Source organism: Chroicocephalus ridibundus, chromosome 10 (genome assembly GCF_963924245.1).
Source record: "Chroicocephalus ridibundus chromosome 10, bChrRid1.1, whole genome shotgun sequence".
NCBI classification, from domain to species: Eukaryota; Metazoa; Chordata; class Aves; order Charadriiformes; family Laridae; genus Chroicocephalus; species Chroicocephalus ridibundus.
Window position 1 is genome coordinate 16,382,865 of NC_086293.1, and position 27,352 is coordinate 16,410,216.

General features: G+C 42.9%; 1 protein-coding gene across 22 annotated transcripts in view; it reads left to right on the top strand.

Annotated features, from left to right (window-relative positions):
• The window catches only part of MAGI1 (membrane associated guanylate kinase, WW and PDZ domain containing 1), a 363,811-nt gene that overhangs the window by 295,324 nt on the left and 41,135 nt on the right, over positions 1 to 27,352 (top strand). For 17 of the 22 annotated variants that reach the window (XM_063348501.1, XM_063348503.1, XM_063348508.1 and 14 more), the window contains 5 exons: positions 4,223 to 4,280; positions 6,531 to 6,619; positions 7,665 to 7,757; positions 11,410 to 11,592; positions 12,675 to 13,295. In XM_063348501.1, coding sequence (XP_063204571.1) covers positions 4,223 to 4,280; positions 6,531 to 6,619; positions 7,665 to 7,757; positions 11,410 to 11,592; positions 12,675 to 13,295 — 1,044 coding nt within the window. The remainder of the gene's footprint in view (positions 1 to 4,222; positions 4,281 to 6,530; positions 6,620 to 7,664; positions 7,758 to 11,409; positions 11,593 to 12,674; positions 13,296 to 27,352) is intronic. The other 5 variants (XM_063348500.1, XM_063348494.1, XM_063348495.1 and 2 more) reach the window with 1 other exon arrangement.

Sequence of the window (27,352 nt, forward strand, 5' to 3'; positions counted from 1 at the left end):
CTGGAGGGCCTTGATCTTGAAAAGTCTGTTGAAGTTGCTTCCTCCTGGACCGTGCAGAAGTCAGGGGATTTCCACTGGCATCACTGGCTCCAGGAAAAAGCTTATAGGTGCCAAAGTTGAAATCAAGTAGCTGATGATGTTTTTTCATTGGGGCCGAATACATTTCACAGATAAGAGAAGCAAAGTGTGATTTAGAAAGTCTGAGTATTACATACAGTGCTTCTGCTGACCTTGTGAATGAAACAGCTGGAAATTTTGCTTCAGTAGGTGATTTTATAAACAGATGATTTTCGATGATGTGGTACACTTTTATTTGCTGCATCTTTTTGTCTTGATATCTAATCTCAGCGGTGCTCATTCTGTTTACACTGATGGCGGAGGTACTCGTTATTTCTGTTCAGCTATGCTCTAGTGCACTTGGAAAGCTTAAAGGCATAAGAGGTTGCGTAGGATTTTATTTCCACTAGGTCTATTATTGCTTTTAAAGAGGACTGTATTTACAGTTTATAGTTCTGTGTGCTGGAGGATTGTATTACCAGAGGATTAACCTCTGGTTTCTGTAATGACTTGCAAGTAAGTGTATTCTGCTTCTCGCTTCTGTGTGATTGATACAGCATCAGCAGCTATTCCGTGGACTTTTAGCACTACTCCAGGAACTGTTCTTCTGGATAACACGCTTGGAATAATGTTGGATGCCTAACTTCTTTTACTGCAAGAATTTGAAAGAAATGAAAGAAACTAAACAATTTAAAGAAGAATGCAGTCACTTTAGCGGCACATTAGCATTGTGCACAGCTCACACAATCAGCAGCAGACCAAGAAACATCAGAAGTAGGTGGATGCATACCAACAAGCTGCAGAGATTTCTCATGAAGGTCTTCACAAACAGTGACTTAAAATAAGAGAGAGATTAAAAAATTCAGAGCAAATTCAGAGGCAATAATGAAATGGAAATGTTCCCTTCTTTCCGTCTGATATCAGGATCTAGTGCAAGAGAAGAAAAGCTGAAAAAACAGATGTAGAGAAACTCATTAATTGATAAGCCTGACCCCAGATCTGCAGGCACCTACATACACAAGTGTTTTGCTGGAACATCATGAGATGTCACCTTTGTTTTAATGGATACAGCCCATTGATACAGTGTTGAGATTTGCAAATGTTGCAGTGCAAAGAAAGACATTTTCAAATGGCTCAGTTGGTTACAGCGACATTAGGGAGGGGGCATGAAAACATACGGCCTATTCACTAACCGTAGTCATGATTAGTATAAACGGGTTGTTGCCAGATATTTAGCTCCTTAGCTTGTCAACAGTTTCTTTTCTAAATATAAAAAAATGAAAACTTGAAGCATTCGCGCAGCTTCTTGTTTTCCAAAGAGGTGAATTGACTATGGAGTAATAGATCGGCTCTCTTTTAACAGAAGGTTATACGAAAGACACAAAAATTTAACCTTTGGAGTAGAATTTGACATAGTTGGGCAGATCCTCCTGGCCTCACAGGGAGCAGCAAGAGCTGAGCGTACTGAAGTCGTCTCCAGCTGCTTTATGGTGATGCACGGGCATGACTGAAATAACTGGTGGCTGGAGAAGTTCTCTTTTCCCCTCTGTAGGGTGGATACTAAGTAAGAGCATCTCAGTAGGAATCCATGTGTTTACCCCAGGCTTAAAAGTGTAAAATTGGATATTTGTCCATTGAATTAACCTGCTGACAAATGCTCGTGAGACCGCAGAGTGCTGGATGAATGTACCAAAATAAAAACCATATGGCTCACTCAGGCTCCTAATGATGTAAACTGTTTTTGGAAATCTTATATTTGTGATAAAATCTGATGCTCTGGGTCATCTTCAGTTTGGCAGGAGAGGTAGAGAAGGGAGATAATTTAAAGCCACTAAGAAGCTAGACTGTGCAACAAGGCCATGGAGAATATTGCCTTTTCCTTTAGGGAAATTTCAGAGGCTTTCAGAAGTCTGAAAGCGCATCTACGTAATCAACAAGTAACACGTTGAAAGCTTACAGTTTTGTGTATTGTTACTTCCCAAAACATAGAAATGTGTTCCTTAAATAGAAAGCTGCAGAGATAGAAAACTGGAAAGCTTTTGGCACAATACCATTTTTGGGGTTAGGGAAGTGCTGGGTTTCTGACCTGTGAAAAATTTTTAAAAGAAAAGAAAGAACAAAATTTAATACCAAAACCTTTTGTGAGCAGAAGAAAAGTAAAAAAAAAAAATATTTTAACTTTAAAAATGAAAAACACATAATAGTCTAAAATAGACAAAAGATATTTAGCAGGAAAAATTGTGGAAATGTCATTTTAAGGTATTTGTTCATTACTTCTCCCTTCCCTCATTCACTTTTTATTTTTCTTCCACCTCCAGCTTGGTCTCTTTACCATTCTGCTTTCACCGTAGTGCAAAGAATTAAATGGCTGCCGCAACCTGTAATTTTCCTGATTGCATCCTAGCTCTTAATTTAATTGCACTGAAACTCTTTAAGCCAGTCCCACAGTGTTTTCACCATATGGGACTCCTTTGTGAACCTCAGAGTTCCCTTTGCGACAGGACTTTCAAGATTGGCCTTTAGCTTTCTACCTTTTTCTCACATACACTTGCACAGTGTAAAGGAATATCTGTTTCTGAAGCGTTCATTTCAGGTCAATCTGCTGATAAAATTGTCAAGTATTTTCATGCCCAAAAGTTAGCACTGGCTTGCATTTAATCGCTTATGTCTCAAGGAATCCAAAGATATTAAACCCAATAAGGATAAAATAATGATAAGAATGGAAACCGTACCTTGCATCTGCAAATAAAGGACATGTGGAGCAAAAACCATGAAAATAGATCTCATCTGATCTCCAGCCAATTCTGAACACAAACATAAACTTTGAATAATTAGTCCATGTGTGTTTGTATAGATTCTGTACATCTCCAGTCTGGAGATATTGCTATCCTTATGGCAACATAGCTGAAGTCTATAAATGCAGATCTAGTTTGGTACATTTATTCTAATTAATGGGGCATTGTTGATTGTATTGGCTCAGCAATTGATGCCGTTAATGAAAATAAATCTTTGCATTTGATAATAAACAAACGTAGATTATTTGCTCTCGATCCTGCCAATTTAGTGATAAATTTTGAGGTATTATTTTGCATGGAGTATTTGACCTTGTGTTATCTGACAATGTTTTGTTTTTTTTAAATTATTATTATTATTTTTATTTAAATGAATGTGCAGACTCTGTGGGACCACACTTGCACAGTCTGTAGCGTGGTGCAACCTTCTTTTGAGTTGATTCACAGTATTACACAAACACACCACTCTGTTTTGTTAATGGGATGATTATTTCAGTACCCACAGCCGACGGGAATATTGCGTTTAAATGAGTGGGACAAGGATCAGGCCCTTAAGTAATACATACGGCTTTAATAACCCTCAGTTGGATGCTGAAGTGATTTTATTACATTCACTAATTATCGTTAAAGTACTATGTGCAGTCTAGAAAATCAACGGGAACAAAAGTGGATACATTTCCAAATGTTCATTTCATTTTCAGAACTGTTTTTTGTTAATTATGCTAATTAAAAAAGGAAATCTCTGTTACATGGGATTATGGCAGTATGTGTTTTTACATTAAGTGCTATGCAGTGAAATACATCTGTGCGTGCCGGCCCCACTTGGGTGGATTCCATATGCGGGGCAGTTACGTTAAACTCACTTTGTCCTCTTTCAACATGCGCTTTTGCGTTGGGCTCAGGGCTGAGCAACGCAGTGTAAATCCCAGAGAAAGGAGTCTCCATTAGTGTGCTACAATTGCTCGCCGTAATCTCACCCATCTTCACATGCTGGTGTTAAAATGCCTCTGGGCTGTTACCTGCATGGACTTCCACTGCAGTGCTCCATCCAGGGCCACTCCGCCCATGGTGGTGAAACCAGGAGGGTACTTGAAGCACTCCCAGAAAGGAAACATATTGATCATTTGTTCATTTAATGCAAAAAGCAAATGTAAAGTTGACTGACATGGGTGTCTTCCCACTGATTTGCTAACCCAGCGCAGGTAGGACAGGCCATGGTGTTGGTGCCATGCTGTGCCAGCCCTTAAAGGGGCTGCGGTTGTTCTGAAAAGCGTTCAAAGCAAAGTCTGAGCTGCCGATGAGTTTTGCACACTGAGCAAAACTGTCAGAAGGAACTGCACTGGAGGCTTCAGTAATGCTTTTTCTATTTCCAGAGTTGCCTGCTGGTTGGGAGAAAATTGAGGATCCCGTATATGGTGTCTACTATGTAGAGTAAGTGCTGCTCTCTGGTTCTGGTGTTGCTGTTGGGCGGAGGAAGGCTTCCCTCCACAGCAGTCTGTGTGCTTTGTTGGTAGCATCTCATACCAAGGAGGAGACCCTGTGGCCCCTGGGACATGCCGTAGGGGCTGGGAAGAGGGATCCCTGCCTTGTCATTCCCCATCCTCTGGTAGGCTCTGGCAGCAGCACCCTGGGGTGAGCTCAGGGGAGACAGGAGCACCCCTGGGTCAGGGCATGCAGGAGCCCCAGCACCTCACAAAATACTTTTATCCAGAGAACATCAATAAGCGTGCAATTAACTGAGCTCAGTCCCCTTCATAGAGTGCTGCGATTGAAATACGAGTGTGCGAAGCAAACCACCAATTCAGTTATAAGTCAGAAGACACTCAAAAGGAGGAAAGGACGAGCCTGTGTGACCAAACAGCCACGCAGAGGTTCTTGCATCGGGCTGTGTTGTTGTGAATAGAACTCTCTCCGGAATTAGAACAGCTTCCTCTTTATCTAGATGTCAGATCGCTCCCTTGGGAAACTGAAGATCTGAGTTTTGTTTCATCGCTGACCCCATAAAATGAATTTTTAATTATGTGTACGCTCCTGTCTAGTAGGATGGCTTATGATAGCCCTCAGAATAGACATGGAATACAGCTTCTGTCTGCTTTGGCTCATTTCTGACCCTACCATCTGTGCCTAGGGAAACGAGGTTAGCAAACTGTGTAATTAAGGCTTGACATTTATTTACCAAAGACATCAAGAATATTTTTCGGCTATTAAATGCCATGCCGAGAGGTTTTTCCAGCATTTTTTTCCTGTCACTTTATATATACATGCCTGTTAGTTTTGTGGCACTCCTTAGTGATGAAATTAAATAGAAAAGTAACAGCAACGAGGCATAAGTTTATTTTACTTACTATCTATAAGCTATATCTATAAGATTACAATTTGAGCATTCATCTCTGTCCCCTCCAATTCAGGCACTCTATTATCACATAATAGTTTTTATTGAGAAACAACTGTATCATGAAAAAGTTTACATCATATTAAAGTAGTTATAATTTTTTCTTAACTTTCTGAAGATATCTTGAAATTGGAAATCTTTTACAGAACTTATGAACTTGCTTTTATTTGATTAGTTAAATATTTTTCGAGTGATTTAATATTGATCTTTAGCAGAAAAATTCTGAACATAACTATCTGGAGTGCTTGTACTGTAATTACTTGAAGAATTGGTTGGTTGGTTGTTGTTTCAGGGTTTTGGGTTTTTTTGATAGAGACACATTGCACAAGCAAGTTCTTAATGGTAAACTTTGCTTTGGAGACAAAGATAGGCTTTAAGCCAATATAATTTTCTAAGATCTCCTGCTCCTCTGCTGTAGCCAAATCACTGTTGAAAAATTCCTATTGAACAGTTGATGAGCAGCTCATCTCAGCTGTAGCCATCAGCTGCAGGGTCCCCAGACCTGTCCCCACCATCCTGGCATCTGTGGCTGCTGTTTGTCATTTGGTTTCATAAAATGGTTAATCTTCTGTGGAGGGCATTGCTTGTCTGCAATGTCTGGGGCTGGCCTGCCTTTTTTTGTTCTTTTTCCTGAGATTGGTAAGAAATATTAGCTCTAAACATCTCCTATGGGTCAAAAGCTGCCTAATAGGCCTGCAAAGAGGACAGCCGAAGTTTCACCAAATGCTGGTTTCCACTGGGAGTGTTTGCCGGGGCTAATTCTGAATGTATTTTTGATCCATTTGGGGCCCGGCTTTTCAGCTCATAGCCTGCACCCCCGCAGGCATTTTAAAAACACACCCTGGTAATAGTGTGCATCGATCAGATAGCTGACAGATGTTACCAAGTGTTGGGTTTTGTTTTGTTTTGTTTTTTAACTTCAGTGAGCCAGGGAGCGACTGCACCTCTGGGAATCTTATTAAAGCAGGGATGACTTAGTCCTGTCTTTTAAAATGCAATTAGACAGAGCACCTTTTCTGCTTTAATCTCATTTTTCACAGATAGATCACTACTTTAATGTATTTGAAGGAATTAGCCACTCCTACTCAAGACTTCGTATCAATACTGGAATCAGTTTGTTTTCCTAAATATACTTTTTGGCACGACTAGGTGAGCCTTGCTCCACAGTACACTGCTGTTGGGTTTGTTTGGTATTTTACCCCTTTCCTCAGAGGAATTTCATGCCTGGCCATCATTCCTGCTTATCACATAAAGGGTTTTCTAATTTAGTGCTCTCTTTTTATCTCCAGCCACATCAACCGGAAGACACAATATGAAAACCCAGTTCTTGAAGCGAAGAGGAAGAAACAGCTTGAGCAACAGCAACAGCCACCAGAAGGTTGGCACCAGCAAGGGTGTGATGGTTGGGGTTTTCCTGAGGGAACTTACCCTCCCTCGCCATGGCAACACCATGCCAATGTGTTTGTCCTTCCTTCTGTGGCCTTAGCGTTTAAAGGCAAAATGACACACCTAGGAATGGTTGCATATGCCCTTCACATAAGAGGTAGCAAAGGAGAAAATCTAAACCATATAACCACTTAAACGTAGGAGCTTTCATCCCTGTTAAAGGGGAGGTTTATTTTTTGTAATGTCCTTTATTTCTGGAAAGTTTCTAGGCTTTCCAGAAACAATTAAAGCACACTTTTTCCTCTTTAATCTGCTCCATCAAGTTACTCATTGTAGCTGGTGTTGTTCCAGTCTGCACTGGGACTCATAGGTTATTGAGGGGGATGAGGAGTGGGCATTTACATGTGCGTTAGAGAAACCCCTCTTCATTGAGAGACTTCTTAACCCAAGACCTTTAGATGTTGTCAAGCTCTAACATCTGAATTAATTTCATTATTTTAAACCACTTTTTTTTCTTTTCTTTTTTCCCAGCCTTTTTTTCTATCTTTTTTTTTTTTCCTGTAAATGCAGCCCAGCTGCAGCGAGGGGCTTGTGGCATTTCAGTTTGCTTTGGTACCTTCGTAGCTTTCACACCAAGTTATTTCACAACGGTTATTATCCAAGAGGAAAATAATTTAGGCTTCAACATTTCTCTTGCAGCCCCATTTCCCTCAACATCAGCTCTTTTACTTAGATGCCATGGGGAATAGATTTCATATAAATGTTGAGACCATTTAGATGCAAATCAAGTCCCAAAGTTTGAGTGTGAGGTAGGGTGTCCCAGCAGACGGATCAGTTGACCTGGATGTAGGGAGTCCTCCAGGACTGGTTTTTGGACATCCCGTTCATTATATTCCCTTTCTCCGTGACTCTGTTCCCTCTCTTGGCATGCTTCTCACGCCTCCTCTGCTTGAACCCCACGCTCCCAGTGTGTGTACGTGCAGGAGCTCATAGTGCTGTTGTGAAACGAGTAACATTTCCCTCTCTGCCCTCTCTAGAATGGACAGAGGAGTGTCCATCTCTCCCACCACCCGCTGCTCCAAACCATGTTTCAAACAACCAAGAGGCAGTTCGGGAAGCACCAGTGCAAGGTAACAACCTTGTTAAACCAGTTGTAGAAGCGTAACAAGGTTTTTTTCCTGCGAATGAAATTCCCTCAGCCACCAGCACAGGGAGTGTCTCCATGACAGCACGTGCCTGCTTATCTGAATTCTTATAGATTTTGAGACTAGTTGTTTCGAGACTACATTTGTTGACAAATGCAAGAGGCAAATGAGATTGCCTGCATAAAAAAAGGATTGTGGCTATTCTCTGTCTAGCGTTCCAAGTCTTTAAAAAGGCATTGTGAAAACATGAGTTACAACATCGGTGGGATTTAGCAGCAACTGCAGTGGATGCAAGTGCAAGTAGGAGGAGACCCTTTTCTTTTATCCATACAGAGCTGTATGGATATGCAAGGATTAGGCTTTTACACCTTCTAAACTCTACTGAGTTTAGTATGTGGCTATTGTCATAAGATCTAGTGCAGAGATTTCTTTCTGTTCTCATAGTTCAATGTTCCCTCCCAAAAAGCAGCACGAGATCTCACCATGTTGCACTGTAATTAAAACATGTTTCGGGTCCAAAGCCAATGGCACCCCATGTCTGCATTCCTGGGCAGGTAGAGTTTCAAGTTAAAGTAGTGTAAGAGCCCTGGAAACTGGCAGCTTGTCGGGGAGCTGTAGGTTGTCAGCACTGTTTGGCAGGACCTTGGTTTTGGAGAGCTTGGGTGTTTTCATTGCATTTGTGACATCTGAGCAGCTGGGTTCTGGTATTGCCCACGGATAAGTCTAGTTTGCAACTTTGTGGATTTTCTTTTTTATGTGCTTTGAGTCCAAATGAAAATTTGAGGGGGAGGGGTAGGAGCTGGGAGGAACACCAGAAGAGGGAAATCATCTGCCATTTGGAGAGCTTTGCAGAGCTACCAGGCCTCTGAATCTGACTTTCTGTAGTAACTGAGGGCGAAGAGGCTCAAGCACCTTGGCCACATGTTAGGGGCAAATTTACATCACGTTTCTGAAAAATCTGAGTTGAAGCTTCTCTGGAAAGCTCTGCACAAGGAGGCAATGATAATAGGTCCAAATAATGCAGACCTACTTTGAAGTTGTACATGTGTACAAGTACTTTGAGCTATTACAGCCTTATTTATCAGTGTCAATGGTCTGTGTATAGCCAACTGCTCACAGACCAGTTGCTTCTCTTAAATAACTAACCAGACAGGACATGAATCGTTCCTGAATTTGCAGCATGAGCTGAAACATTGCCAGATCAGGTTGTCATCAAGGACAGAGAGTTCCACTTTTACCTGTTGCAGTACAAGTGCTCTTTGGTTACAAGTGGTTGTAAGCAGGCTTCATCTTCGGCAACATCTAAATTGCACAGCAAGAGCACGGCATTGCCCGGCCTGTAGGGACCAGAGGCTGGGGCAGGTGAGAGCGGGGGAATCTGCTGGAGCCACGTCATCCTGACAGAGCTGGGAGCAGCCATGGGGAGGCTGGCCCCAGAAGCTGGGAAGTACTCCAATGCTCCGCAGGTCAGCCATGGTCTCCAAAGGTGAGCCTGGCAAGGGTGCTGCTGTCCCGGGCTGCCTTTCCTGCCATGAAGAGCCCTTCCAAAACAGATACGTGAAATTTAACAGTATCCAAAGTACATTCCTGAGGGGTATTGGAGAGTACATTAGAGTAATCCAGACTTGCAGCAAGGAAAAACATGGGAGTTCTGGGGATGGTACCCTGACCACCAGGCAGCTGGGGTTAGGCATCTCATCAGTGTGCCCCAAAACAGTTGGTCTTCCTCGGGGAGACATCTGTGAATACCACCTCTGCCTTTTACACTGCCAGGCTGAAGCAAGGGCTGCCCAAGCATCCATGCATGGCAATGCGAAGGACCTGTCACGCAGGGGATGATGTTCACAGCCTCACTCAGCTCTCCACCCGCTCCCGACTGCCAGCCACGAAATTTTGCAGTAACATTACAGGAGAGCATTAGCCTGTCTCAGCACCACTCTGAGTGATTTGTCCTAGTACCCACTGATGGCTCCTTCTCTCTTTCATTCCTTTCTCTTCCTTTCTCAGTGCTGCTCCCTCTTCTCCCACTCCCCATTTGCAGCAGCTCTTTCCAGCTTTCCTTTCCCCCTGCCCCATGCCCAGGGGTTTCTGTCTCTCCCACTGATGGCACTGCTGGTGGGGACATGGGCACAAGGACCCTTCCTTGTGCCCCTGGCACTGCTCTCCCAGCTGGGATTTTGTAGATACACTCAGTTAAAATGCAATCCCCTCCCAAATGCTGTAGGTGGGACATAGCCTGTGGTGCCGCTACCCCATTACTACAGGGCAAGTTCACCCTGTATTTGTAGGCAGACGCCACCACGCTGTGCTTGTTCTGCTTGTCTTTTGAGCCAGAAATGAGCACAGGACCAAGCCCCACCGCACGCCGCCTCTCAGCCGTGTTTGTTACCTGAGATGTTGGGTTGCACTTTGATAGTCAGGGCATTTCTGCAGCTTGGGGTCTGAGCAGAGCATCTGCCCACAGGATTGCCGTGTTCCTGTCCTACCCTTCAAAGGCAGAAGACTGCAAGTCCTCACACTGCCCCCTCATGAATAATCTTCAAATATACTTCTTTTTTTTCGCAGTCAAAGGCGTACAAGTCTCAAATCCCCTCAGCCTCCCTCAAGGTCTCCTTTCTAAACAGGCCCACGGCAATGCTGCCGAAGTTTTTGAAAGCACGCCAGCTCTCCTGGCTGCGATACACACTGCTGATCCTGGAGCTGTCACCAGAGGGCTTAGTGGCACGGTCTTTTCCCCTCTAAGCATTAAAAACAATTAAAAGTGCAAAGGTGTTTAGTGTTGGCACTGTGAAGTACAGCAACCGTGACTCCTTTTCCGAGCCTGTGCAACATGCTTTGCAAGGATGCGCTTTTGTCTTTGGAGCACCTTGTTCCCTCATAATCGTGCTTCCAGAGAGCATTAACAGCCCTCCAGCACAGCCGCTGTGGTCCCAGGCCGCTCTTTGATCCATACTTCACAACGGCAGTGTTTCATCCACAACAGGCATGGAGCAGAAAGGAAAGAGAAAAGACTTCAAACAGGGTCTGAAGAACATCAGTGCCCTCCTTTTTCACCGGAGGAGGTTACAGGGTGGTGGTGATGGTGGGGCGGGGGGGTTATGCTAAAGGGTTATGCAGTGTTTTGCCAGAGCTCAGAAGTTGCTTTTTGCTTGGTGGGTTGGGAGAAGGCCAAGTGGTGAAAAACATAGTGATACTCCTTTCTGCAGAAACTCTCGCTGCAGACTCCTCCCGTAGGTGGCATTTGTGCTACCCCTGTCCCATCCTTCCTGGGATGGATATCACCACCTCAGGACGGCGATAAGACACGTACATCTAAGCCAGCACTGCCGGCTTTAATATATTCCATTCCTTAAACCAGCATGTTCTCCCCTTTGTAGCCTCGAGGCTTTGGTGTGCACAACCACAGCTAACAAAGCAGCAGGTACTAGGGGTTTTGCTCACTCTTTTTACTCTGTGATTGGATCCAAGGAGACGGGTGGAGTGCGATGAGGTGAGAGGATGCTGGAGTGAAGTTCAGTCCTGTCCCAGCACACCGCTGTGTTTGTCCGTGTACTTGTTAGAGCAGGGAGGGGCAGAGGAAAAACTGATCAAACGCTCTTGCCTGCCTGTTTATAGATTTTCCAAACTTCCTACACAGGAAAACCTTTTTTTACACGAAACCCTTCTGAGTTGAAAGGGAAGTTCATCCACACCAAGCTAAGGAAAAGCAGCAGGGGTTTTGGCTTCACTGTCGTCGGAGGGGATGAGCCGGATGAATTTCTTCAAATCAAAAGTTTGGTGCTTGATGGCCCCGCAGCGCTGGATGGCAAAATGGAAACAGGTACCGATGCTTTAAATCAAAATCACCACCAGCACTTTGGTTTATGTTTTTGCAGCTGTTTTTATGTGCAATTCATAAAGGACTGTAGTCCTCATACCCATTTTGGGGAAAAGCATCCCTATCAGCAAGCAGGGAAGTGAGATACATTGAGGAACGTGTTCAAAAATCTTATTTTTGAATAAAAAATGTGCTGGAATTTCACCTCAGGTGTCAAAATATCCAGCTGGGGCTCTGCCAGTTCTTCCCCACGCTGACCTGTGGAGAGGAGCCAGCAGTTTCGGAGTCCCCCATCAGGCTGCGCGTTACTGCTCCCTGCTGTGGCAATGGCTGTGGTGTTTTAGGGCTGCATCACTGTGTGTTTGTGTATCTGCTGTGCCACTCACCTCGTCTCCCGAGCTACTCCCAGGGAATGGGCAAAGGTGTTGTCTAGTTTGCCTTTCCCTGCTTGGAGGCACCAAGAGCCAATTTATTTTTCCAGGGAGCAGGCCCAACATGATGAAATCCTGTTAGGATTCACCTGAGGTCATAACACCCCACTTGCAGGTGGAGCATCAGAACATTCAACGTCCCTGTGTTGCAACCTCAGTTTCAAAAACTGAATCGTAATTTAATCAATACCTAGATTTCAGGCCGAAGTATGTCTGAGACATGACACGTGGCACCGTATTTGAGCAGTTGGTATTTGAGAGCCTTCTGTTATAGCTCTCACGTGCTCTCAGTTTTGTTTCTATCGTGTGCCAATGTAGCACAGTGTATAACAGTGAGAGCAGGGCTTCAAAATAACTGTTAAATGGGCTGTATACCATGATTTGAATTTATTAATTTTTTGCAGAAGCCAATTCCATTTTCACTTACAAAAACATATATGTACATAAGGGCTTTATGCAGAGAATCCATTGTGTACAATAGTTCTTGCTTGCCCAAGTGTCACCACTCCTTTTCCTTGCAAAGGTACTTAAATGCTACTATTTACCTGTAAGTGGTACCTGTGGATGCTGCGGATCAGCTCGCAGGCTCTAGTCCTCACCTTCCCGGGGTGCACAAAACGTATGTGTTTGGTATATCTGTCTGTGTCTCTGCAGGGGACGTCATAGTCAGCGTGAACGATACCTGTGTGCTGGGGCACACTCACGCTCAAGTTGTGAAGATCTTTCAGTCCATCCCCATCGGTGCCAGCGTGGACCTTGAGCTGTGCCGAGGCTACCCCCTGCCCTTCGATCCCGATGATCCCAACACAAGCCTGGTTACGTCCGTGGCAATTTTGGACAAAGAACCGATCATTGTGAACGGGCAGGAAAATTACGACTCCCCCACGAGCCACAGTAGTAAAACAGGGAAAGTAAATGGCACAAAGGAAGCGAGACCCAGCAGCCCGGCTGAGGTCTCCTCCAACGGACCCCATGGTTACCCCAATGACACAGTCTCTTTGGCATCTTCAATAGCAACACAACCCGAACTCATAACTGTGCATATAGTGAAAGGGCCTATGGGCTTTGGGTTTACTATAGCAGACAGTCCCGGTGGGGGCGGCCAAAGAGTGAAACAAATTGTGGACAGCCCGCGGTGCCGCGGCCTGAAGGAGGGCGATCTTATAGTCGAAGTCAACAAGAAGAATGTGCAGAGCCTCACTCACAACCAGGTGGTGGATATGCTGATTGAATGTCCCAAGGGAAGCGAAGTCACATTGCTGGTGCAGCGAGGAGGTAAGTCTTCAAAACTGATTTAAAATATTTCTTCTGGAAATTTTTAAAAAAATGTATGTCATGAAAGATCTGCTCTCTTAAGCTTCTTGTAGACATGGTTTATGTCTTGATGTGTAGGAACTACCCCAGGTTGGCAGTTGTCAGATCACACAGATGGTTAAAATGATTTATTGTTTGACGCTGCACTGAGGGCACACCTCTTCTGGTAGTGCACTAAAGCGTGGTACGGTTACAGCTTTACTTACATAACAAACCCTGATCTCATGCTCATAAAACTTAATTTTAAATAGAACACGGACATTTCTTGAGCTGTTTTGGGAGATGGGAGAGGCTGGTAATACATTCTGAAATGTGCAGTGTTCAAAATCAGATATCCTTCACTGTGGAAGGGTTATGCCTGGGATACCGTTGGGAGTGGAGGAGAGAATTTAAACTTCTCCAAGTTGTAAGCAATTGAAATGTTACTTCTGGACGTGTTTATTTCCTGCGCAATCAGGAAATCATTTTTGGTTGCGTTGCTGAGAGGCCACCAGCAGGTACAAAAAACACCCTCCAGGCAGTATGTCTGCAGCCCACGTGGGAGCATGGATGGCAGGGAGCCGGTCAGTGGGGTCAGTCCATCCACAGGAACTCTCTCCCTGCACAGAGTAAATGGAAAGTAATTGGAGGTAGTGCGTCCCACCTCACACTTTTAGTCTGTGCAGTAAGATTACTGGTTGAGTTCGTGTCAAGCTCACAGGGAAAGTCCCTGTGGGCTGTAGAGTGTGAAGTTGAGAGCAGAGGGGTCAGCTCTCCCTCTCTCTGCTCTGGCGTCGGCACTGCGGATCCGAGAGGTGTCTCCTTTCCCACGCAGTGGGTTTTACGGGCAGCACGTGCTGGTGCCCAGCACCTTGCAGGGACAAGCCTGCTGCAGGGACAGAGTTAAGCTGACAAACAGGTGCTGAACACGGGCCCAGCCAGCCCTGGGATGACTGGTTGGTATAAAAGTACTTTTCTGACGCCTTTTCTCAAGCGTTTTGATTGTAGTAAGGTAGCAACAAAAGCCAGTCCATTTTAATGGGGGACAAGCTGCTTTCTGAATCTGCAGCTCTGGTTTGTTGTTTTTAAAGACCTATTTCAAGGAATTGAGGACGTTGATTCTGCAGTTAATAGCAATTCTGAAGAAAGCACCGCCTTTCTTATACTCCTTCCTTTCCAAGCGCTTACTGTGTTTTTGTATTTTGATAGTAAATTAAAAAGTAGAGAACAGAATATATTAAGAATCCTCCACTTTTCAAAGTGTGAGTTCCTTAAAGACTTTCAATACTAGAGAGGTTTAAAAAATGCCCTGTATCCTCATGATTAATATATGTACTATAGAGAAAATATGGTTGGAAGAAAAATAGCAGCTATTATTAATCCTCCTGGAGAGCGCATATATATCTGGTAACACCATACATTAATTATTTGAATTGTGGCTGGCATTTAATAATCCTCCTTATGCCTTGAAGGCATAATGAAAAGATTTGATGAGGAAATAAAAGCATAGTTTTAATAAGATAGTAAATAGTTCCCTTGGAAATCTTGCTGAATCTCTCTCTTCTTTTATTTAATCAAGATACTAACCACACGTTGAGCATTTGCTATCACATTCCTCGATAGATACCGTATCAATCTCCTTGAACTGCCGCCCTCCCTCCTTCAAGGTGCTGACATTTCCATCTGAGCGTAGAGAACTTGCAGTTCCAAATTTCACGCTCTCATGGTATGGGAGTCAGGAACTGTGGTGGCCCTGGATCCACAGTTAATCATTGAAACATGGGGGTTTTTCACATCCGGAAGAAAACTGGCCCGAAAGGCACTCAGGTTGTGGCACAGGAGCCAAGCAGAATACGGGCAGCAATAGTAGCCCCAGAATCAACCCCAGTCAGGTTTGTTTAAAGCTTGTGAGATGGAGCTTGCTAAAATGCACCCAGCGCTCAGTGCTGCTGCACATGGGTCCTTTCTCCCGTAACTTTACCTCGTGTTACCCCTGCCAAAACTTTTATCAGAAGTATCATCCCCAGATAAGGTGCTGCTATTTATTTTGGTCCGATGACAGAAATCCATTTGGCTCTGGTGTCTGATAAACTCCTTGAGGGCTCTTGAAGCAGTTCTTCTGTAGCTTCACTGTCAGTTGTCCTTTCCTCCTCCTCCCTCTGGTGTCCAGTGAGGAAAACGCTCCGATGCTGTCAGACGTGCTTGCATTAGCCTAACATTTGCATTCAGTCAGGCTTTGCATCAAGCATCCCTGCAACACTAAGGCTGGTGTTCAGAACTGTCAAAAGGATTTGTCAGAAGTGATTACTAACCAGGCAGAAAAATATCAGAAAGAGATGTGTAATATATGGGAAAAGCTCTGCCTGCTCCAAGCTACCGGTGCACTCCCAACAATCAGGTTTAATTGTTAAAATGCAAACCCACAGCCGCTGAGAGCCGCCTTTAAAATATTTACTGTGAAGTGTATTGAGCTGAAGCACTGGCTTACGGGAGCGGGCGAGTCCTGCCCTTGCCTTTGAGTGGGGAGCAGAGGGGGGATTTCAGGAAGGATGAAGCTGAAGTGCCCCTTCCGTGTGCTTGGCTGCTCACGTGTCATCTGAAAATCATTTGCAGGACTCATACAAGATTGGGGCAGGGGGATAGATACGTAAGAGAGGGACAACGTCAGGTCACCGAAGTTAAGCTTTCCAGAGGCCCCATGGAAAACTTGCCTTATCTATGTTCTGATTTAATCTTTTATTTTCCCCTTCCTCCTCCCCTCTGTAGGCCTTAATTCTATTACTGCTGTTGTTTTCCTGTTTTGCCTATACATAGTGCTGGATAAAACTCACCAAGCATGTCTCATGGTTTGGGCTTCAGCACTTGAGAGGTTCAGGAAGGATGAACTCTGAGCAGAGGCAGGATGCGAAGGAGCTGATTGGGCTGTACGCGAGACCAGATTGGAAAAGCTACTTTTGCTTAGCAAAATGAACGGACAGAGAGGACATAATTATTGTCTCTAATTTTTAGGTAGGAGAGACAGGAGATGCTTAAGCCTAAGAGAGATCTTGGCTGAAGAACAACTGGGTGTTGTTTGGTTGTGGGTAATTTAAACTGTAAATGAGAAGAGTGCGCCAAGCCATTAGAGCCTGTAAGTCAAGCTGGAGGAGGTGTAAAGCCTTTGCTGCCTGAAGGTGAAGTCAGCATGTTTGAAGGGGATATGACACGGTCCCTGCAACAGCAGCGGAGAAGCTCGGTAACTCAGCAGGGACCATTCAAGGGCCGGCTACCTGAAAGCAAACCAGCACTACTGGTTACAAAATGCAGAATTAAGCATATGGTTTTGTCCCTGCACTGCACAATGTGATTACACATTTCAGTTATTTTAAAGAATTATTGTTAATGAGGCTGCAAAAGGCACACCTTTATCTTGAATATTCGTAGCTGAAAAGGTTCTTTTAACCTTGTACCTACAAAGTACATAAAGTACTTTTCTCCCCCCCAAAAAAATAAAAATAGCACAGAAAGAAGGTAATAATATTTGCCACTTGAAATCCATTTGTCACTGAAGTCTTGTCTACGCACAGTAATCGACTGAAATAAGCAATTCTCAAATACCTCTCCATTCTGCACAGATTCTATTCATAATAAAAGCAACATTTTGTCAGAATAATTTCCCTGCTTCCCAAGTGACTTTTGTTTGTGTCTATGCTGGGACAGGTGGAGGGCTGTTTCAGAACAAGTTATTCTGCAAAAGTACTGTGCTGTGTTTTTGGGGGAGTCACTAAGATCTAACATCTGTTTCAATGAGAATAATTGTGTTTCGTGGCGTCATATTGATGTATTTTGTGAATTACCTCAGATTAGAGGGAATTATTTTTCTCCCTTTTTCCCCACCCTTTTTTTTTTTTAAGGTCAGTCTTCAGTGCAGGTCATCCAAAAATACTATGATTGGTTTGCGTTCAGTTACAAGAATTAAGCTGGGCAGTTTTCAGGCAGGTTTGAATGGACAGTTTCCCTTCAAAGCCTTCACAGTTAGTGCTCGCCAGCATCTTTATTCGCTGGAAGGTCGAAAATAGCATAAACCTTGAGCTTGATCTACGTAATCCCCTCGAAGATGTGTTCCCACTCAGCTCCAGATCAAAGTAAAAGCACGCAGGTGAAGTGTCATTCACATGCCACGTGCAAATCAGTGGAGTTTCTAATAGCTTTCCCTAGTGCCGAATTCACATTAAACTGGGGAATGGAAACCAGTCTTTTGAGAAATACACGATAGATATGCTGGAGTTTCAAAACTAAATGTATTTTATAGGAAGAAGAACCTATGCAACCATCTACCTGTCTAAATGCCCATCGGTGGGCATTATCTCCATGCTTACCTCCATGTAAAAGCAAAGTCCGTAGCAAATCCCCTGTTCATGGTTCAGTTGAATGGAAGGTGTTTGTGGGGAGAGATGAGGTGGGTGGAAGTGGAGAGATGCCAGTGCAAATAGTCCTGCTCGTTTGGTCCTTGATTCAGTGGTCTTAAGAAGATCGTTGGGATACCTATAACTACAACAAAGATTTGCAGCAATGCAACAAAATTGCAGAGCTCTAAAGCAATAAACCTATTAAGTCTCCTTAGCTAGATGGACCCCCCCCTTGCTGTTCCAGTGATGCTCTTGGCATGTGAGGGTAATTAACCTCCACCTCTTCTCACAGAGAGGAGTTAACTCCTTGTGCTGTAAATGCGTGCTAGAGTCAACTGCTCTGGACTTGGAGGCTCTTTCTGTAGCCTAAAATGGAAGGACGTTTTTTTCTCTCTATTTATCTTGTGTCTGTGCCATTGAAATATTGCGTAGTAGTGTAAAAGATAGGTGTCTTTCTCTTTACGCCTCTTGCTGCAGCTTCAGGCTCCCCCCAGCCAGGGGAGAGAGAGTTACAAGATCCTTTAGACACAGTGGGAAAACTTTACAAACAATATATCATAACAACTTATAATTGCAAGCACATTATAACAGTATGGTTGGTATCAGATTGCTCGTTAAGGTCTGGAGTGTCAAAATACAATGCTCAGGCATAAATGAGCAGTGGCACTGAGTATTAAATATCTGAGCTGAGTGAAATCCGTTACTGCTGCTGGTTTCTCCTCACTACTCCATTCTTTCCGCCCCACCACAAACACCTGTCAGTCTGAATCTTAGAAGCTAAAATACTGTCTTTGTAGTTGTTTATTGTGATCCTCACCCTGCATGGAAATGAATTTTTTCTTTCCTGTCCTTAACAGAAGTGTTGGAAATGGATCATTTAGTGGTAAGAGCCCAACAAAAAGAAAAAAAAAAAAAGCAGTATCTCAGAGTGTTGGAATTAGAGCTCCTTTTCAGTTGCTATCCCTAATGATGTAAAGCCATGGTAATTAGAGCTGCAATCAGCTATTCAGTGCAGACTTGAGCTCTTTTGAACAAACCACTCACTTCTGTTTGCCCTTTAGGCTTGCAGTGAAGAGTGAGTTGAAAGTTATGCCACTTAAGCATCTCGTTGCCAGAAAAATTCAAACTGTCTCAGCCACTGCTAAATTAGAGAAAAAGTGAGTCCAAACTGCATTTAGGACAAAAATCACAACCTGGGAATCATCTGACCGTTACCACAGAGCCTGTTTGGCAGTGCCAAAGCTTCTGGAAAGGGAAGAAAAGTTCATCATTTCCAGCAGTGTTTTTGGTTCCTAGTACAGAGGGCAGAGCATTATACTGGGGTCTTTGTCCCGTGCTTGGATCCGTAGGAACTCCTGTGGAAATCCCTCTTGCTGAGCACAGAGCTGCTGGTATCGTCTTGCATGCCACCTTTATGGTTGGTTTTCTTACCTGCTCCCCAGCCCACCACATTGTGGCAGCTTCTTCCCTGACCCGAAGCAGGAGCAGATGTAATTCCTCTCTGCTGTGCGGTGTGCTCAACTGACCTCTACGGTTTTTGGAAATCAAATTTCAATTCACCTCTTACCTTCTGTCGGTGACCACCAGCTACCAAAGCTCCCAGTAGCTGCTGCTCAGGTATCTCCCATCAAACCTGCTCGTTGAATCTCAGCAATTTGTCACTCAGTGTAAGTTATTTTGAGGTGTACACTGAAAAATACTTGATATTGTAGTGCAAATAATACCATGCAGAAATAACGGGGGATATTTTTGATAGCTCATAGGCACCCCTCATTAGTTAATACATTTTTTGTAAAAAATTAGAATCATAATATGCTTAAAAAAATACATGTCCATGTGTAATGCCAAGATTTCTTTTTCAAATTCATTAGTTTGTATTCCAGGGTTATTACTTTGTAATTCCAGATTTACGGATTTCCTCATTAAATTGGGAATCTCATTGGGCATTTAAAAATCTGTCTTCAAGTGTTTCGCCTTGCCTGGGAATAAGGGAATCACACTAGTAAAGTTTTTAAGTTGGTCTACAAACTGCATTAAAAATGAAATCAAAGTTTTTTGAATGTTTTGCAAAGTTACCTTTCCATTTTCTGAAAATAGGCAATCCTAATAAAAATACATTGCTGAAACACTTTTTCCATACAATTTTAACACAAGCTGCCTCATTTCCATGAGTTATGTGCAGGGAAGGAGCAGGTTTGGGGGAACCTTTGGTTGGGAGTAGTTGCACCTTTTTTTCCAAACCGCCAAGTCACTCTTCGTTATTCTCTTCTCTCTGTTAAGTGGAATTATATTCTAACACTGCCAAAAAAAGTTGATGAGACTTTAAAGCAAGTTTAAAGCAAGTTTGATGTCACATTTACTATTCTCTTACAGCTTTATTCTGATTAGGGACTAGTATATCAAGGAGCAGACAGAAAAATCAGTTGAAGGCAGGAAAAGATGAAATAAAGGAAATGTTACTCATTTTGATATTTTTAATACGAAGTTTGAAGTTCATACCCCTGATTAGAATTGCTTATGTGCATGTATTTCAATCCCCTGTGCAAGTTAATTTTCCTCAAAACAGCTCCGGAGCCTTAGATATGCCTTTTTGGGGCAACGCCGTGTATTGTTATGCAGCACCTTACACTGATCACTGGTAATTGGTTTTGTAAAGCAAGCTAGCAGGAACTTGTTTTCTCTTTGTGATAAAAATAAGCCAAACTTAACATTTAAAATCAGGTCGTCTTATGAATAATGTAATATTTCGGGATTACACAGTGTTTTTCTCCTTCAAAGTGCTTTACAGGTGTTAATCTTGGTGACATTAGCTGTTTGGTTTTGATGGTCTGAATTTGCAAGGCTTGGGATAACTGTGCTTCCCAAAAACATGAAGGGGGAAATTTTGATGCTGCCGAAGTCCGTGGCGAGGCTCCCATTAGACTCCAGGAGGCAGCAGGGTTTCACCGAGGTTTGGGATGCCTACAAATGCCTGCAGCCACAAAGAGTAATTGTCGGTAGCTTGTTCAGACACCAAATAGTTTGATGTGCGTTACTAATGTTCATACAAATAGTGCATTTGCGGGAACTAATTAATTAGCATTACAGGTCGTGCTGTAGTTTCTCAATGCAAGGCATCCAGTTGCAATAGTAAGCAACAAATTTAAATATCAACCTCAAAAAGCCCAAGTGCTTAAAAATCCTGCGTTAAGCTCCCAAAATTTCAGATATAAAAACACCACATCGGAGTTCTTTTTATTTCAAGCCTCTAGTATTCATATTCAATTGCCTTTTCTAAACCCTGGGAGGCTAAGAAACTCCAAACAAAGCATATTGTCATACGAGCACCTGACTCCAAAACCAACAGCTTTGTAGTATTACAGTTCTGATATTAAAGGAGAGTCGGCGTCGCTGGTATGTGGACATTTTAATTGCCTGCAGAATTTCCAGCTCTTGCTGGTGCGATGCGTGCAAAGTGCTGACGCTAATCTGTTAGTCATTTGAGGCACAAGTGTTTTCCCCTCAGCTACCCTTCATTAACTGCATTTGCGCTGGTTCTCTTCTAAAAATGAGTAAGCAAATAAAGAGATGCCTGTGAAATCTGCTTTTTGGGTCAGCATTAGTTTTACATCAATTGCCCCGCATTTTTGTGGCAGCATGGCCTATCTATGCTATAGCTTGTGTCCCCCAGATACGTGTGTCATCTGAGCTCCAGAGTCACTTGGAAGGGTGAAATAGAATCGAAGGGTTGCTGATTCATTGCTTGGCATTTTATTACACATTTTGCATTAATTTTAAGGGCTGAGATACCGTCCTAAAGTTTTAAGCTATTTCACGAAGCGTGCTTTAACTCCAGGAGGAAACTTGTACTTTAATTATTATGGAGGTGAACAATTAACATATTTGGGATAACAAAATAATTTCACCTCTGCGTAATCTTGCACACTGGCAGCACAATAGTGGTGGTGTGCACGTTACGCACGTGGCTGCCTTTCTGTGGCAGGGAATCTAGATCTGCTTTAAAATCAGCAAGAAGACCGAAGCATTTGCTGAATGCTGGAAGAAAAAAATGTCTGAAATCTTCCCATCAGGATGTTTTATTGCACGAACCACCTTATCTTGCAGAAAGCAGTAGGCTCTTAGATGAGAACAAAACAGGAGGTTGCTTAGCAAATGAAAGATGAGAGTGCTGAAATTCTTCCTAAAGGCTTTTTTTCCTCCCTAGCTTGAGGTTTTGAAAGTCGGCTTTTTTTTCCGCCCTTATGTTTTGATTTAGTTTTGGTATTAAATGCTGGAGTGGTATAAGTGGAGCAACTCAAACCCACACGGTGTTGTTTTATATCAAATGTGATGTGTTGTAACACAAGGTGGCACAGCAGAACCTAATACTATGCATTAGATAAGGCAGATTTAGCTAGGGATGTGCCTCCCACACCTTCATCGGGATTTGCAGGGCAGGAAATGGAGCAGACTTGGAGCTGCGCGGCAAGGGGGACGTTATTCCACCCAGTTTTTCCTCCGACCCTTACATACTGCCTGTGGAGCATTTTGCTGTGCGTGTACTTGTAAATAACAAGTTTTTATCAGCCACGTTGCAGGTAGGTGCAGTGGCTGCTGCCCTGATTTGGCATTATAATAACCAGTCATAACAGATTTAATGAGGTATCAGAAATCCAATAAAGGTCTTTGTTTAGTGCTGTAATTAAATACATTTGGAGAGTCGTTAACAGCAATAGCAGGTGGGTAAAACTGAGGGAGAAGGATGGCTTTGTAATGGACTAGTCAATGGTTTTGTTCCAAGGCAGATTGGTTTTAAATATGTATCCTCATGTCTCTAAGTCTATACTGAATTTAATTTTTTTCCCCTTCTGCACTGGGATTTTATGTTAATTCATTTTTGTGTTTTGGTTGGGTTTTTTTTGCTTGGTCAGGTGGACTTATTTTTGTGATGGTGATAGTAATTAGGACTATACCAGCGTTAAGACTTTGCTGGAGCAGTGTCTTTTGTGCCAGACGACTTGCAATGTACCACGAGTTGGACTTGAGAAGTTGGCAGGACTTGTAGACCAGAGAGATTTGGTAGAGGAGGATGAGCTTCGGGGAGATGACACATCTGGATGAGGATGCTGGGGTAGGTCAGGGCCGTGTGGTTGGGGGCACATGAAGGTGTAATGTTAGTAGGGATGTGGCAGGTGAATATCAGTCTCCAGGAGGTTTGACTCCATCCTTATCATTAAGGGTTAATTTCTGAGATGTACAGTTACACACCTTGTAAGTATATTGAGTTACTGATTTATTTTTATATAAAACTGTATTTTAAATCAAATAAAGTCATGTTTTGTGAAAACATCTGCAAATCCATTGTCGTCTAGTAAAGATTTTCTGCCTTAGCCTGCCATGTGTGCATGTGCGTGCCCCAGGGCTGAATCTGGCTAAACATTCTATAAATATTAGCTTATTATTAAGGGATGTTACTTATTAATAGCAACATCAGACGAATGCCAAGAGGGCCCTATTTGTAGGCATCCCATTTGTGCAGGCTGCTCTCCACATATGAAATCCAAGAATCTGCCATAAGCCACACAGGTTTGAGCGTGTGGATTTACACCTTTTATCATCAGTGCTGTGATAAGTCTGAAGACAAACACCCTCTCCCTCAGCAGGATACATACAGATGTGACAATAGCAAAATACGGTTTCTCCTCTACCAGTGTCCTCCGTGCTGAGCTCGGAGCAGCACATGAGGTTGGCCTTGAGATGCTCCTGCCCTTCGGTACCCACACGGCCGTGCCACAGGACAGCCAGCCGAGGAGAGGGGGCTTTGGGATTGGACATCTTCAAAATTGCAGCATGCCCAAAAACTTGTGAGATGTGCTCTAGAAATAAAGTTTGCAAGTCATGGATTTTGTCGGCTTGTGGAAAAGGGTAGGTACCTTCATGCATATCCACACGTGTGTGCTTATGTATATGAAAAAAAAAGATAAGTAATACATGTGTACGCACACGCACATATTTCTATAAAAAGAACATGGGGGTTTCTAATGACTTTCCAGTTCTGGTGTTTACCTTTTCAAATTCATGAGGTTTCAGAAATTTAATGTCTATTTACATCTTAGGAAAAATTTCTTCACTGAAAGGGTTATCAAGCATTGGAACAGGCTGCCCAGGGAAGCGGTAGAATCACCATCCCTGGAGGTATTTAAAAGTAGACATGGTGCTGAGGGACATGGGTTAGTGGTGGTTTTGGCGGCGTTAGGTTGATGGTTGGACTCAATGATCTTAACGGTCCTTTCCAACCTACACTATTCTATGGTTCTATTTTGTTTAAATATTAACAGAGATTTTCATCTAAGCATAAGACTCCAACAACTCAAGCTTTAGGAAAAACTCTTCATTTAATGAGTTTCAAAATAAATAAAAGGACTGCTGACATACTTTCAATCATCAGTTAGGTGGGTAACTGTCACACTAATTCTCAATCTCTTTATTATCTTACTGTTTTGGCATTACCATATGTATCTTAGTACATAGTTAAATTTATATTTTTGTAGTAATTAAATAATATTTTATTAGCCTATATCTTCTTTATCATTTTTAAAAGCCATTCTGGTTTGAGATGCTGAAAACATGACTGAGACTTCAATTACGAGGAATTGTTTAGCATCCTAAGAATGACTAATTGAGACTAATACAATTTAACATCTTTAGAGCATCTAGAACTGAAATTCTTGTTAATGGCAATAATATAGTATGGCTCATTATGTTTTTTGCTAGTGCCAGTGGGTTAATAATGCCTGAGATGGTCTCTTGACAACACCGCTTTCTTAACATTAGCATTAGAAACGTGGCATTTTTCACTGTATTTGCTAGTTACCAAACTTGATTTATGGCAGGGCTATATTCCTGCAGTGTAAATTATTCTCTCGCTTAAAACTTGTATCGCATAGCTAATTTTTTTGCTAGTGCAGTGACACTCTTGTTATGCAAACCGCAATGATGGGCAGAAAGGTTGGTCCAGGGACAAGGTAGGGGTTTTCTTCTTGATGGTGCCCCTTCTGCCTGTGTGGAGGCTCGCCTCTCGTGCTGCAAATTATTCTGGTATGTTTTCTTGTTCTTTCTCCAGTCTGGAAAAGATCAAGTTCCATCTATTTTTTTTAGGTAGTATTTGTCGCTTATTAGAAATTCTTTCACGATGGATTATACAGAATCAAGGGGATTGCTTTGTCACCACCAACCTCCCCTCCCCTGTCTCCTGGCAGCACTAATGGCCATTAGCGTTAATTATTTAGAGTTCCTTGTTTTGCACACAGAAACAGTGATCAATGTGCAGTGCCAGGTATATGGTTGTGTACCCCCTGACTCCAGTACTTTACCCCTCATCTTACAAAGTGTCTGTTTTCTTTGGTTTTTATTTGGCGTGGTGTAAGCAGCACTATTTAGAAAGCTTGTTAATTTTTTTTTTTTCCAGGCAGGAAATATGTTCCCCTGTAAACGTTAACCTTGTGACACATTCTGAAATGGTTCTTTTCTTGCGTTTTTATTCATCTCCTGCTAATTTTCAGCGCTTGAGCATTCTGGGTTGCAGACCGTATAATGGCAAAACCAAATGGTGACCTTTTCACCCAGGTTCACCTGTGGCTTTTTTTGCTGTTGGATAGGGATGGTCCACAGGGTGTCCTGATTGGGAGTGTTAAGCAATCATGAGAAGTGAAGATCTAGGCACAGTTGTTCTTTCCTTTCATGTGCAAAAGCACCCCAAAACTGAAAAATGTCACAGTAGCCACAGACATTGTAAGTAATAAATAAGGTGATACATCTGGCTTTTAGTTTGGCTCTTAGAAATTTCAAACGCCTTTGTAGTAGGGGTGGATTGTGCAAACCGGTATTGAATTGTTCCCACTTCAGCTGAAATCCCATTGAAATATATACTTTTTTTCTTTTTTTTTTGTGGAGGGAGAAATGTTCACGCCAGCTGGCCTTCACATAACCCGGCTGTTCAGATGAGTTGACTGGATGATTTCTGTGGTGCCTAGAGATGGGTCTTCCTTAACACTCAACTTCTGATCATTTTGATCCACTGTCTCTAAAGCACAGGCCTGTGGAACAGGGCATGATGTGTCTGATGTCCGTCTAGGTAATTTTTGAGGATTTGTGGCCTTCAGAGCTCACGCCAGAGTCAGGTCCAGGCTGTGGTATGGATTTGTAGTCGCAGGTTGCATTCTGTATATGCTCAGCAAAGCAGACTTTTCCGTGCATCATGGTGTTCCCATGTTACTTTGGTTGCATAAAGACAAAAGATTTGAGGAAATGTTCCTGTAAAAATTGAGGACCACTGCATGTTAGAAACAGCAACGCTTGGGGCCATGGTTTTGTCCCATGGGTTATTCCATGAACTTGTCATAGGTAGAGTTAGGGAACTTACAGCTTCCCAGCTCCAAAAGTTTAACTACAACAAGATACAAAATTAACACATGCCAAATAGTTTGAAATAACCTGGGTTGTGGCCTTGGTTCCTGGACCTCATCCCTCACAACGTCATACGGTGTCACACAACAGAAACGCTGCTCCTGATGGGTAATGGCGTTAAGAGTGCTGAAGTCATGGTACAAAACTTGCTTAATGATTTGTATTTTTTCCCCAATGTTACAAAACGTAGTTGAGCAGATGGATGCAGCCAGCTGTACATAGAGCTTTAGGGAGTACTGGGGAGAAAAGAGAGAGGTTTTTGTTAAGATAAATGTAATAATCTCTGTGATAATTAGTTTAATTTAGATGCCTGCATCTGACTCATTTTTGACTAACCTTGTATGAAGCCTTTCTTGCCTTGCTGACGAGCCTGTGAATTTAGTTTGATTACAATCCCTTTTTTTGTGCTTGTGGATTGCTCACTGATCACTGATATTTTTCATTAAGCAGTTGCTTTATTACATTGTTATTTAGAGGGGAGTAATTTGTGTTTTCTAATTAATTTAATTCCAGGCACATTTAGTAAGTAGCTACAGTGAGCCCATTCAAGGGGTTTTAGGTCATATTGACATTGTTTACCAGATGTGCTCGTTTGTTTTAAAACACTGTTAACTCTGTGATGACAACAGCCCTGTTCAGTCGCATGACACCGTTCCCAATCTGCACCTCCAAAAAACCCCCAAAATTAGAAGATGCATTTCAAGTACTTGTGAGAGGTGTCCGTAGGCATTAAATCACAGAGGAATTATGTTGCAAACAGTGTTAATATAAACCATTACTATTGCATTATCGGATTTGAGGGCAGAGCAGCGTTCTGCCCTCAAGAAGCCTTTCGGCTTCTCTTAGCGAGGGATGTGAGTGGCGTTACTTCCACCACTGAAAAATGGGACAACACCAAAGAGATGCAGACTGGCTGTTAAGCCCGTGCTGGGCCCGTTTACCTCTGGAAAACTTGCAGCGAGGTTTCAGGAGAGAAGAGGGCAGCTGGGAGGATGAGCATACCAAGCAAGACACGGCATGAGCAGTGGCCTGGGCAGTGGTGGGACACAGTTAATGTAATCAAAATCCGAATGCGGTAATTTATAGTTGTCACCATCCCAAACTCATAGGCATGGGCAGTTGTTTATGCCAGAAACTTTTCGATAAAGCTCAGCATTTTCTTGCTAGTGATGCTCCCAGGATTTGAGGGTTATTCAAGCACTTCGT